This window comes from Carex rostrata, chromosome 6 (genome assembly GCF_964058835.1).
Source record: "Carex rostrata chromosome 6, lpCarRost1.2, whole genome shotgun sequence".
NCBI classification, from domain to species: Eukaryota; Viridiplantae; Streptophyta; class Magnoliopsida; order Poales; family Cyperaceae; genus Carex; species Carex rostrata.
Window position 1 is genome coordinate 4,481,234 of NC_135923.1, and position 14,075 is coordinate 4,495,308.

Below are 14,075 nucleotides of genomic sequence, written 5' to 3' on the forward strand. Positions count from 1 at the left end.
CATGTAACTAAACAACTGAAAAATCTACCTTACAAATTGAGAAAAATATCTATACAAACTCTTTAAGTTTTTTTTTTTTTTACTCAAGACGAATTATGTCGTCCAATTTATTTGACTTGAAAATTAAATGGAAATAATTTTTAATAAAATAAGGCACAGTTTAAGTAGAGGTCACTTAAGGTTAAGGCTGATTTTTTTTTTAGCTCAGTAAATTAGTTATATAATGAATTTGTAGAATACTAATTTTTATTATTTTTGAAATTTTTTTTACTCTTTTTTTATGATTTATGAAAGATGACGAAAATGACATAAAACATTAGCAATTTTCTTTTATTTTTAAACTATTGTTTATCATCTTTCATAAATCATAAAAAATAGTTAAAATTAATATTTTACAAATTCATTATATAACCAATTTACTGAACTGCTTAGATCGAAGTTTAAAGTTTGCACAATAAATTTTTAAAACCGTAACACAGAAAAACTTCTACCATTCACAGTACCTACTACCTAGTGGTTTGCTAACGGGTTACCCGTGACCCGTTCCGGGTAACCCGTTAGGGGTAACGGGTAGGGCGGGTAGACGGGTAGGGCGGGTAGACGGGTAGGACGGGTACGGGTACAACCCGCAACGGGTAGACGGGTAGTTTTCCCAAAACCACTACCCTACCCGTTTATTACCCGTACCCGTTGCGGGTTGACGGGTACGGGTATCCCGGGTACGGGCGGGTTTTTTTTTTTTTTTTTTTTCCCTTTCTGTTTTTGTCTGAATTTTTATGCTTTGAGATTCGTGCCAAGTTAAAGGACATCCCGGATGGAGTTTAGATATAGGAGTCCGTTTTGAGATTCATGCCAAATTAAAATTGATGACTCAGATCTCATTCTACAAAGTCAGGTATTGCACTGGATCTGAATTCTATATGGTGCCGCCAAAAAAATTTTGAAATTCAAATTTTGTAACGGGTCAGGTACGGGTACGGGTAGATGGGTACGAGTAGGCGGGTACGGGTTGGCGGGTAGACGGGTACGGGTTGGCGGGTAGACGGGTACGGGTACAACGGGTTTTTTTCAAAATTATGTTGTCCGGTCCGTTTATTACCCGTCTACCCGTTTGTACCCGGGCAACGGGTACGGGTACCACGGGTAACGGGTACGGGCCGGGCAAAACGGGTTCAACCCCTAACGGGTTTAGCAAACCACTACTACTACCTAAGCCTTACTCACAAAGTCTTGCCATAATAATTATTTCTCAAATTAACACATATTGCAACTTACAACAGTCATCGTAGCAGCGTGGAAACAGTCTAAACTAGATCTGGTAATTAAAAGCTAAAAAAATATGAGTAAAGATATTGTCCCCCCTAACAACCTTCTTTTTTTGTTCCCTCACGTGGTCAAAACCCATCCTCTTCGATCTTCTCTTAGAAAGAAAAAAAAAATTCAACACAACTCAAAACTCATCCTGTTCTTCTCCTCTACTGCTCGCCACCATCTACCTACGCCGACAGTTGTGATGGCGGTCGAGATCCGGTGAGGCGAGCGTGGTGCATCGTCGAAATCCGGCGAGATCTGGCGAGAAGAGCGTGGTGCACCGTCGAGATCCGACGAGGAGAGCGTGGTGCACCGTCAAGATTCGGCGGGGAGAGGGTGGTGCACCGTTTGAGGGGATCCATGCTAGTCCAACAAAGGTTATCACAGTGAAACATATGAATATTTTATTAGTTAGATATGAATACTTTATTTGTTAGATATGCATACTTTATGTTAGATATGAATACTTGGAAGAGGTGGGGTGAGAGAGACGAATCTGACTTTTGAATGTTGAATTGTATAAATTATTTCGAACATGTATGAATACTTCATTTGTTAGATATGAATACTTCGTTTGTTAGATATGCATTCATGTTATTAGATATGAATATTTCTTAGAAGAGGTGTTCAAGAAGCAGGGGCGGATCTACTGTAGCACAGGGGGGGTCAGTCGCCCCCCCCTGAATTTCGAGTTTTAGTGGTGATTTATTGGTACCGATCGACTCTGCCCCTCCCTGGAAAATTTTTTGCCCCCCTTTGAGTGTTTGAGTTGTAATTTGGGTTAAATTTAGCGTTAAAATCAAAATAAATTTCTTGAATTATGATTGGTAATATTAATTATAAGTTATAGGATCAGAAATTATAAGTCAAGGTGTTGAAAAAATAAGTCAAAACATTATTTTTTTATCGAGTACTTAATTAGTTAATGGGTTTAAATCCGATAAGCTATTTAAATCCGATTTGATATCTTTTTGCCCCTCCCTGGCGAAAATCCTGGGTCCGCCCCTGTCAAGAAGGGTCTGACTTTGAATTGTATAAATTATTTCAAACATGTACGAATATTTTATTAGTTAGATATGAATACTTCATTTGTTAGATATGCATGAAGAAGGGTCTAACTTTGAATGTTGAATTGTATAAATTATTTCGAACATGTATGAATACTTCGTTTGTTAGATATGCATTCGTGTTATTAGATATGAATATTTCTTAGAAGATGTGTTCAAGAAGAAGAATCTGACTTTGAATTGTATAAATTATTTCAAACATGTATGAATACTTCATTAGTTAGATATGAATACTTCATTTGTTAGATATGCATGAAAAATGGTCTAACATTGAATTTTGAATTGTATAAATTATTTCAAACATGTATGAATACTTCGTAATCGTCAGTATGAATACTTCATTTGTTTAGATATGAATACTTCTTTAGTTAGATATGAATAATATATAGATTTGGTGTAGTGGTCCCCAATCTTGGCAAATGTCGCTTTCAGAAGGTTGCGGTTCCCAATCCAGGCTGTCACAAGACGTCAACGGTCCCCTTGGTCGTTACTGGTCCCCTCCAGCTTGTGTTTACATATGACGAATGGTTCTGATAATAAGTATGAATACTATACGTTTTGACTATTAACTCGGAGTATAAATACCCCCATATCAGATGTTGGAGTTAGTTAGTAGTCCCCTGTCAAAAGTTGTTTGTCTTTTAGTGCGGGGGACGTTTAGGGGATTGATATGGGGGTACTGTTAGTCGTTCCAAAAAAATATATAGAGGCACACGAGGTTTGTTCAAAATTAATTTCGACCAAGCACGTTGATGGAGACAATTATTGCTCTGATTGTCTTTTTTATCCACATATTTATTTTTCAATAAAAGTTTGAGGTCAGATAAGTTAATTATTATAATATTCATACAAAACATTTCATTTAAATTTCAAACTTGCAATTTCCTATAAAGAGAACAAGTTGACTTTAAAAAATAAATACATTAAAAATTAATTTATAAAACTTGTAATTTTGACCACTTGATTTTATACTAAATTAATTCAAAATTTTAAAAGTTTCACGTGCAGATGTACCGTTAGAAGGATTTCAACAGTTTGAATTTGTTGTTTGAAGCCAATTTGATAGATTTTGGAATTGAATTTACAAAGAGATTTGGTGAATTTAGAAACACCCTAATTCTACTCCTTATATAAGAATTAAATAAAAGACTAGAATTTTAACTTTAATGCTGTTGATTATTTCATAGATATGAAAAGAGGAGGTAAGCTAGGAGAAAAGTCATAAAATTCTTAGTTACCGAAAGGTTAAAAGTTTGATTTCATGTAATAACTTTTCAAATCAGAAAGGTTCGCATCTTAATTGTACACAAGACCCTAAATAGAGATTCACAGAAAATCTGGACATTCCTGTTTTAATGCACGCACGTACAGTGACGTTCTTTTAAATAACCCAACAACGAGAACTCGTTGAAATGTTCTTCTCGTGGCCAAAGGGCTTTGAATTTAAAAATGAAGAAACAATCTCTTTCTAGTTTCTCCTGCTAAACACAGACCATATCGCGAATATATCGTGGTTCTCCCGATTTATCTTATCGGCACGTCATTTTCTCATCCACCGGATTCCACGAAAAATCCCTCAACCGATTTAATCGACCTTTCGAATCCGCTGAAACCGATTTCAACCACTTGGCCCAGCTTATCAAATTAACAAATAGGTTATCATATAATCTAACTAACCTATCTGATAAGCCAATGAGCTTATCTTAAAAGCTATCGTGCTTATGAAACGATAAGTCGGTGAGAAAGAGAGGACTGCATTGCATCGAACAAAGCGTGAAAGAATTCCTCTCTCTCGCTTTCTCACCCTCTCCCTCTCTCTATGTAAGAAAACCCTAGAGCGGCCTAATTCGTGAAATCTCTGACCTTGAAACTGCCTTCTATTCGCCATTTCTCGTTGGTTTGGGGCATTAATCCGAGTTTCCTGGCCGTCGAGGCTCGAAATTTGCAGTTTTGACTGTGAATTTGAGGAAAGATGTCATCTTTGAGTCGGGAGCTGGTGTTTCTGATTCTACAATTTTTAGATGAGGAGAAATTTAAGGAATCCGTGCACAGGCAAGTTATTTTCCTATTTTCTGTATATTTTTTCTCTGTCTTTCAATTTTGACGTGTTTCTAAATATTTATTTCGACTACCTAATATGCGAGCTAGCTTATTATCGCCAGAGGAATAAACTTTTGAGCAGCTTAAAAAAAAAAAGAATTTAGAAACTAATGCAAGGGTTACCGGGTCCCACCTGATATATATTTCTATCTGTGCCACGTGGGGCCTACACGTCAGAAGAATAAACAGATCATTCCGGTGCATGCTTAGATGCAAAATGTACACAATTGGTGTCAATTGCAATTTCCAATGATTAGGTGGTTTTCTCTGTAAAATAACATTTTTGGTGTTAATTGCAGAAGTGCAATTATAGTTGTTATACGCTTTTAGATCAGTTTTTTTAGGTTGAAAAGTCAACTTCTGTTGCTTTACAGTTCCTGATCAGTTATCTAACTCCTGTAAGGTTGCACATTGAGGGCAATATGGTCATATAACTGCAACTCTATAATTTTTGTGGATTGTATTGCAGCCTGATGCTAATTGTTGTATATTTTTTTATCTGCTTTGTTATAATTTGGTACATAGCAACAATATTTGCATCGTCAGGTAGCAATAAATAAACAGCAGGTTCATTGTTCTACATTAATAAGTACTCGGCTTTTACTTCACTGAAAATATTCAAAAACAAGTGCCCGTGGTATGTTAGGATCCCAAAAAATTGGGAAGATTATTGACCAATCCTATCAATGATGCCAGATTTGCTCCTACATAAAAAGCGGAATACGACTTGTCCTAAGTCCTAATAGTATATGTCATAATTATATATTTGTATGACTTTTTAGATATCCTGCAATGTTTAGCAGTTTGTATCAGTACTGATATGTCTGTAATAAGAAACCATAAGAAGAACCCAAAATAGAAGGAAAGAGAAAATTATAGATCACAAAATAAGAAATGCAAAATAAAATATGAAAATATATATATTTGTATGAAATACTGGTATCATTTTGTTTGTACATTTACCATCTATGCCAGTTATGGTGCAATACTATTGGTACCACACCTGGTATGGTAATAGTTCTTTTGAAAATGACTGAGCGTGGGACCCTTGTTTCAGGCTGGAGCAGGAGTCTGGGTTCTTCTTCAACATGAAATACTTTGAGGAGAAGGTGATTGGCGGAGAGTGGGATGAGGTTGAGAAATATCTATCTGGTTTCACCAAGGTTGATGACAATCGCTACTCCATGAAGATTTTCTTTGAGATCAGGAAGCAAAAATATCTCGAGGCCCTTGACAAGTATAGTGATCCTCCCTTCTGCTCCTTTATTTGAATATTATATCTTTCCCGGGCTTTGGGTGTTTGCTGACCAGGCCAGCCAGGCAAGGGCAAAGGAAAGTGGGTCAGGGGTGGACACTTGCTGACCCCAGGCTCAAATTTTTTTCAAAAACATTCTGCTATTTTTATGCCTTTTTCAAAAGTTATAAAATTTTGCCTACCCGTAATTTTCTTTTGTTTAAAAAATGCTTCTGCTTCTATGTTTTTCTCAGAAAAAATTGTAAAAATATACTTCATATTAAAAAAAATTACAAAATAATGACTCACCCAAATTTTTTGCCCCAACCCTGCTAATTATCCTGACTAGCCCCTGCAGCCAGGCTCCGAAATGACATGTTAGCTTAATGTTCCCAGCTTCACTAGTATACGTTTTTGGACATTTTCTGGTTAACCCGGATAATAAAAACATCAGAAGAAATTATACCTGGAGCGGCAAGTTTGGAATGACCTCTTTGCGGGGTGTTATGGTACTATTTAATGGTAGGTACTGTACCAAACAATGACTGGTTCGTTACTGAATCATAGTTAGTATTATGGAACCTGAAGGCACTGCAGCAAATGAGAAACAAAAATGTTACTTATCTTTGGTTTTTGGTGTAGGCATGACAGAGCAAAGGCAGTTGAGATCTTGGTGAAGGACTTGAAGGTCTTTTCAACATTCAATGAAGAGCTATACAAGGAGATAACACAGCTTCTGACTCTTGACAACTTTAGGTGATTTTAAAAAACAATTCAGTTTCTTTGCTTTTTTAATATATAAAGGCAAATAAGGTTTTGGTCCTTCGACTTCCTCAGTAATTCTAAGTTGGTTCTTGAACTTCGATTTGCACAAATTTTATCCTGAACTTGATTTCTTTTTGGGAAGTTTTAGGATTGGTTTGGTGCAAATGAAATTTCAGGGGCCAGTTTGTTTTTTGAGAAAGTTCAAGACCAAAACCTGAATTCCTTCCAAAATTGGTAGTACTGCTTATTTCAGAGACATAATGTTTATTTCTTTTGTGGTCCTATTTACAGAGAAAATGAACAATTATCAAAGTACGGGGATACCAAATCTGCACGCAGCATAATGCTAATGGAGCTAAAAAAGCTAATTGAAGCAAATCCACTTTTCAGAGAGAAGTTGGCTTTCCCTTCTCTGAAGGCTTCCCGCTTACGCACTCTTATTAACCAAAGGTAAATTTTGTATGAAAAAGGTATAATCTCGTTTCGTTCGTTACAATATAGTGTTTTAATTTGCAAGTTGTTTTTTAAGCTTGAATTGGCAGCACCAGCTTTGTAAGAATCCACGGTCAAACCCTGACATAAAGACACTTTTCGTGGATCATACATGTACTCCTTCAAGTGGACCCCGTCCTGGGACTGCCTCTGTACCAATCGCCGCTGTTCCAAAAGCAGGTCCCACCTATGCGCCACTTGGTGCTCATGGAGTAATTTTCTTGGACCCATTTATTTTATCTAGATTAAGTGGATCAACTTTTGTATGACCTATTTGCTACTCGATTATAACTTTATATTTCTGTATGAAATGTGTATAGCCATTTCCACCTCCTCCAGCTGCGGCGAATCCAAATGCATTGGCTGGTTGGATGGCTAGTGCCGTTGCTTCTTCTGCCGTTCAATCTGCTGTCGTCACTTCTCCTTCTGTAGCTTTGCCTCCAAATCAAGGTTTTTGTCGGATTAATCATTTTAAACTCATTTTTATGACGAAACTTATTATTAATATTTACACTCACTTTACATCTAGACATTAAAATGGGGAAGATATGGTTTGGGAGGTTCTGATATTTACCAAGTTAATGTGAAGAGTTCTTTTGGTAACTTTGGAAAGTATGCAACTACCAAGTAATCAATTGCTTCTGATGAGATTCAGTTTGGACTTAAAACACTTGCTGATGGTTTGTACTTTCTATATTATATGGATTGCAAATCTTTCAAAGCAAAATTTGAAAAATGCTTCACGCTAAGGAAATATGGCAATGTAATCAAGGATGTTGAATTTTTACATATATGAAGATCACTTATGTGCATATACATTTCTCCTCTTTGCAGTCTCTGTGTTAAAGCATCCAAGGGCAATGTCAGACTACCAAACTGCTGACTCAGAGTCCCTGATGAAACGTCTCCGACCAAACCCACATGGTGAAGAGGTAATCAATTGAATCCCTCCGAAGACTGGTATTACATATTCCCATTTTAATTATTCTTACCTATTTGGGGTTGATCAGGTCACATACCCAGCGCCAATACCACAAGTAACATGGTCCCTTGATGATCTCCCAAGAGTAGCAGCTTGTTCACTCGCACAAGGCTCTAATGTAACCAGCATGGACTTCCATCCTTCACATCACACTCTTCTTTTAGGTAAAATCTCTCTCCCTCTTTCTCTTCTCTTTCAATTTGTAATAAATTTTAAAAGCATCCTATCATCTAGAAGAAGAATGTGATGTGAAGGATTTCCATCACACTCTTCCTTTAGATAGAATTTCTCTATTCTCTGTTATTAATTTATGTTATACTTGTAAGGCATCATTACCAATGACTTTTTTTCATGCAGTTGGTTCGGCAAATGGTGATGTGAGCCTCTGGGAGATTGGCATTCGGGAAAGACTAGTCACAAAGGCATTCAAGGTATTGGATGTGAATTTATTGTGGTATCGATGAGCTTGCTATGATACATGCTGTTAATATTCTCTTGTCTAGTTGTTGAGAAACTAAGATTATACAACTTTGTAATTGATTCCGTGTTGTTATACGGTGCATTTAGTTTTGGTTCCCTTGTTATATTTTTCCTTTACCGATCATTTCCTATTTTCTCTGTTTGAGTAGAGTAACATGGCAAAAGAGGCTTCAATTTCAACAAATCGAGTTACATGGAGCCCTGATGGAAGTTTAATTGGTAGGTTGTTTCTCAGTAAAAACAATAATAAAATCTTCTCTGTATTCATATTTATTTTTTCCCCTCTCCATTTTGTGCAGGTGTTGCATTCTCAAAAAATCTGTTTCACTTGCATGCATTCCAAGCACCGAACGAATTACGCCAAGTTTTGGAGGTATGGTTTGAATTCAATTTATTCCTTCTGAAATTCAAGATAAATACGAGTTTGAATTATTCTGATTTCTTTTCTGGTATTTCAGATTGATGCTCATACAGGTTCTGTCAATGACATAGCATTCTCTAATCCAAATAAACAACTTTGTGTGGTAACTTGTGGAGATGATAAGCTTATCAAGGCATGACCTTTACCTATCTTGTTAAGATGTTATTCTGAGCTTTGTTAGTTTGATTCAAATTTTATATATAGACTGTTATTATTTTAGGTCTGGGATTTGAATGGTCAACGGTTATATGTTTTTGAAGGGCATGATGCTCCTGTCTACTCCATATTACCTCATCATAAGGAAAACATTCAGGTATTCCCATTTCAAACTCATATGGTGTCCTTCTAATTGTACTCTTGATTCAAATCTCCTTTCTGCTATAGTTTATTGGCGACAACTGACTAGTGGTCTCCACTCCTTGTAGTTCATCTTCTCAACATCTCTTGACGGGAAGATTAAGGCATGGCTTTATGACAACATGGGATCTAGGGTCGATTATGATGCGCCTGGTCGCTGGTGCACTACTATGCTATATAGTGCTGATGGTACTAGGTAAGTGAAATTTGTTTCGTTTGGAAATGTTACATTTGGATCATTATTCTTGTAATCTTTTTCTCTGTTGTATGGAAAATCTCAATCATTTGTGTCTTTGAGCACCAAAATTTGAAAGGTGATGCTTTTGACTTTGTCATTCTCCTAATAGACAACATTTGAGCGTTTTTGTATAAAAAAGAAAAAGAAAATGCTGAAGCCAACGATCAGTTTATTTAGGAATGATCTGAATATGTATTTTTTTTTATTTCTTTGTGATTGAAGGCTGTTCTCATGTGGCACAAGCAAAGAGGGAGATTCCTTCTTGGTTGAATGGAATGAAAGTGAAGGTGCGATAAAAAGGACCTACGCTGGCTTTCGCAAAAAATCGAACGGTGTGGTGCAATTTGACACAGCTCAGAACCGATTCTTGGCAGCAGGGGAGGACCATCAGATCAAGTTTTGGGATTTCGACAATACCAACATGCTAACTAGCATAGAAGCCGATGGTTCTCTCCCGGTTAGTCTTTTCTCTAACGTAAAAAATGCATGCTTCTTTCTGCACTTTTTTCTGTATTCAGTTTCATGTTTGTAAAAATAAAGATGCATTTATTATGAATTTTCTTCCTTGAACAATTGTATAAATCTAGAAGCATTGAAAATGAGTTGGCATAATATACTTTCAAATCTGACGGGCTCAGGCTATGACGTTGTGGTTTTGCGGTTTAAGTTCTGGGCCATTTTTTATATGCTTTTATTTTAGAAAGTAACATGTAATGTAATTTTTTAATTCCTGGTTGTTTCTATGCACGTATAAAATAGTTTATTGCATTTATGTCCATTGCATAGCTTTTAAAACTGTGTTAAACAAACTCTATTTTATAAATTTTGTTAGAGCCTCCCACGTCTGAGATTTAACAAAGAAGGGAATCTCCTTGCTGTAACTACAGTCGACAATGGAGTTAAGATACTCGCTAATGCTGATGGCCTTAGGCTTTTACGATCTTTCAATAGCAGGTCCTTTGAGGCTTTCAGATCTCAACAATACGAGGCTTCTCCTATTAAGGTTAGATACTTCATTGTTTTCACTTAACTCAGTATTGTTCCTGTGGTGAAGTGATTATCTTATCTCACTACTAATTTTTGTCTTTTTTCGTCCTTAACTAGGCATCAGGAGCACCTTCAGTTGCAAATATCTCTCCAAATATCAGTAAGGTGGAGCACTTGGAGAGAACCTCTCCAGCAAGGCCATCTCCAATTCTGGTAGTGCATTGTTCTAAAATTTCTTCTAACTCTGTAGTTGATGTAGATATATTAGGTCTAATTTATTGCCCAATGTGCGGGTAACAAGCAACGACTAAATATGGTGTAGATTTTTTTTTTGTTTACAAGCTAATTGCTTACTGTTTCATAATTTGATTCTTGTAGAATGGTGGTGATCCTTCAGCAAGGGCTGTAGAAAAACCAAAATTTGAAGATGTGCCTGACAAATCAAAACCTTGGGAATCGGCTGATATATTGAACCCACAACAGTGCCGGGTGATTACTGTGCCTGAAACACCAGACTCTGGCCACAAGGTTATTTCTGTTATTTCTTTATTTCAAAAGTTTCTGGAAGGGAAGAAAATGAGGATGAAAGATTTGCAATATATTTAATATATATATCATGCACCTTTATAAACAAAAATATGTATATATTCATGCAGGTTGGAAGACTACTATACACAAACTCGGGTTTTGGATTGTTGGCTTTAACCTCAAATGGAGTTCAAAGGCTTTGGAAATGGCCCCGCAATGATCAGAATCCAAGTATAAAGGTACACTTCAATATGGTTTGACGGTTCTTTTTGTTATATAATTTTTCCAGAATATTAGCATGGATGTGAAAGTAGTACTTCCATTATTTCCCCTTTTATTGGGTTGTCTTAATTTTAGTGTTCTTGCAGGAATATATATATTCAAACAAACACATAAAATCATAAATAACTAATAGGATAATTTTTTTTTTTAAACAATCTGACCAACTGTTTTGATTTGAAGGCCACGGCTAGTGTTGTGCCACAGCACTGGCAACCCAGCAGTGGCAATGTCATGGTAAATGATTTATCTGGCAACAATCCCGAGGAGGCTGTGCCATGCATTGCTCTCTCAAAGAACGACTCTTATGTGATGTCAGCATGTGGTGGAAAAGTTTCTTTGTTTAACATGATGACATTTAAGGTTAATCTCATTGCTGTACTTAGAGATTCACATTTGTATTATCATTCTTGCCTTTATAATAGCAACAAAAAATATGTTTTATTTGGACGTGAAATAGGTCATGACGACATTTATGCCGCCACCTCCAGCTTCAACTTATTTAGCTTTCCACCCGCAAGACAATAACATTATTGCAATTGGAATGGATGATTCTACCATACATATATATAATGTCCGAGTAGATGAGGTACACTCTTTTGTGCCCCCCCCCCCCGTGCGAGTTATACATTTATTTTGAGCTCCATTGATTTGATTTAATGTGATTTCTTCAGGTTAAAACAAAACTCAAAGGTCATCAAAAGAGGATAACTGGACTAGCCTTCTCCAATGCTCTCAATATACTGGTTTCATCTGGAGCTGATGCACAGGTACTAGTTAAACTCAGCATTTAAATGAAATGGATAGTAGATTTTCCTCTTGTTAGTCCAAAAATAAAAATAAAATAAAAGATTGTCAAAACTCCCTTTAGGAGACTTAAATCCGGAGAGGATGAGACATTCTGTTATTTTTGGTGTATTAAGAATTTCTATCTTTTGATTTCAGCTCTGTTTATGGAATACTGATAGTTGGGATAAAAAGAAAACAATTTCGATCCAGCTGCCACCTGGCAAGCCAGCTGTAGGGGATACCAGAGTGCAGTTCAATTCAGACCAAAGCCGTTTGTTGGTTGTCCATGAAACACAGCTTGCTATTTATGATGCTGCTAAAATGGAGCGCATATTTCAGGTACTTTGTTCATGAAATACTACTTGCCTCTGTAGTAACAGAAGTAAAATTAACCTAACCTAAATCCAGATGTTAGATCTTGATTATGGAACTCTTTGTTGCACCATGTTGTTATTATGTGGCATGTAATGTAACTCAAAACTGATATTGTTTCAGTGGGTCCCACAAGATGCTCTGTCAGCTCCAATATCCTATGCTATCTACTCGTGCAACAGCCAATTGGTCTTTGCATCTTTTTGCGATGGTAATATCGGTGTGTTTGATGCTGAAAATTTGAGGCTTAGGTGTAGAATCGCTCCGTCAGCATACATGTCGGTTCCTGCAAATAGGTACGAGTGTCCCTATTTTAAACCTTCTTAGTTGCATGATTGTTATTGTACATGGTAAACTTTAAATAGTAAACTTGAAGTTTTCCCTATTTCAAAGATACTAAGATAATCCAATTTTTCTTATTTCAGCAATGCGCCACTATATCCCAATGTTTTAGCAGCTCACCCACAAGAGCCAACACAATTTGCAATTGGGTTAACTGATGGAGTTGTTAAAGTGGTAGAGCCTCTCGAATCTGACAAGAAGTGGGGCCCATCCCTATCTATAGAGAATGGTGTTCCCAACGGAAGACAAGTTGCAGCTGTTGGCACCTCTCAGCCGTCAGATCAAATCCAAAGGTGATTGATTGATGGCGCTTGTAAATTTTCTGATATTTTTATCGTTGCCCTTAGCTGTTATGTTGTATCATCAGTTTAGGTTTATTTGTATTTTAATTTTCATTAACTATAAAGAATTCAAGTTTAACAACAAATACTGTAGTGTTGTATTATTTGGGTAGGTTAAAGTTTAAATCTTAGGAGAAATGCAGCTTAGGAATTATGGTCATCAATTGGTGTTAGTAGGATGAGTTGTTTATTAACTGGTGGAATTTTTCATGCTTGTTTTACTGTGTATGTATCCATATTAATCTGAAATGTTGCTTGCATGATAAAGATGACTTAAATCTTTGCTTATTGGGTAATCTTTGACAATTGTTCTTGATATGTATGGCATACAAATAATTTATAATTTTGAAATTTGATATTTAGAATATAATCTATCTTTGTGTTATAATACACATGAAAAATGATAAATTTGATGAAAATTTTACAGTACATCAAATGAGTCAAAAATTGCACGGTTGATGGAATGTTGAATGATGTTCAAATTATGTAAATTTTGATCACACATTTAAGGTTTGCAAATTTGGTTTTATTTTTTATTCTTTTGGTCCCTGATTGATTCATGTATAGGTTTTGTATTTCTTTAATTTTTTTTAAGACAATTGTTATTGAATGGTCTAGAAAGTTCAGGAATGACAATTTTTTCCTTGGCTAAAAGAATAATAAGTTCAAAATATTGTCTAACTCCACTTCTTTAAACATATATTGTGATGTTTAAATTACATTGAACTGTTATACAAGCCTAAAAATGGAGATTGTATTTTGTGGGTAAATTCCCAAAATATAGAAAACCAACTTTGATAATTTGTGAGACACTGCTGCCAATTACCAAATAAATGCAAAATCAAGTTGGTCAATGATCTCTTAGTTATCCTCAAATGGTGAATCATGCGCGCAAATACGCAGTATTGACTATTGAATTGATGGTTTCTTACGTGCTGTCTTTGCAATTCATACCGGTGCAATTTGACCAGTTTCCACACTCTCTCTCTC

At 36.1% G+C, this 14,075-nt stretch overlaps 1 protein-coding gene across 2 annotated transcripts; it reads left to right on the forward strand.

The window, feature by feature from the left end:
* Positions 1-4,115: 4,115 nt before the first annotated feature.
* LOC144555995 (TOPLESS-related 2) lies at positions 4,116-13,352 on the forward strand. Of its 2 annotated transcripts, XM_078304460.1 has the most exons (25): positions 4,116-4,430; positions 5,536-5,715; positions 6,355-6,468; positions 6,769-6,927; positions 7,007-7,181; positions 7,290-7,419; positions 7,804-7,901; positions 7,980-8,115; positions 8,309-8,382; positions 8,581-8,650; positions 8,731-8,804; positions 8,890-8,985; positions 9,073-9,165; positions 9,278-9,405; positions 9,670-9,904; positions 10,280-10,450; positions 10,552-10,647; positions 10,813-10,962; positions 11,091-11,201; positions 11,425-11,604; positions 11,702-11,830; positions 11,916-12,011; positions 12,187-12,369; positions 12,526-12,698; positions 12,828-13,352. In XM_078304460.1, the coding sequence occupies exons 1-25, from the start codon at positions 4,351-4,353 to the stop codon at positions 13,039-13,041; spliced, it is 3,345 nt and encodes a 1,114-aa protein (XP_078160586.1). In that variant the 5' UTR covers positions 4,116-4,350; the 3' UTR covers positions 13,042-13,352. The 2 variants fall into 2 exon arrangements, with proteins under 2 accessions (XP_078160586.1, XP_078160587.1); XM_078304461.1 differs by lacking the exon at positions 5,536-5,715.
* Positions 13,353-14,075: the final 723 nt, after the last annotated feature.

Coding starts and splice junctions, on each gene's coding strand:
- LOC144555995 (XM_078304460.1), top strand. CDS start 4,351: ATGTCATCTTTGAGTCGGGAGCTGGTGTTTCTGATTCTACAATTTTTA. Junction 4,431..5,535: donor TTTAAGGAATCCGTGCACAG/GCAAGTTATTTT, acceptor CCCTTGTTTCAG/GCTGGAGCAGGAGTCTGGGT. Junction 11,202..11,424: donor ATCAGAATCCAAGTATAAAG/GTACACTTCAAT, acceptor TTTGATTTGAAG/GCCACGGCTAGTGTTGTGCC.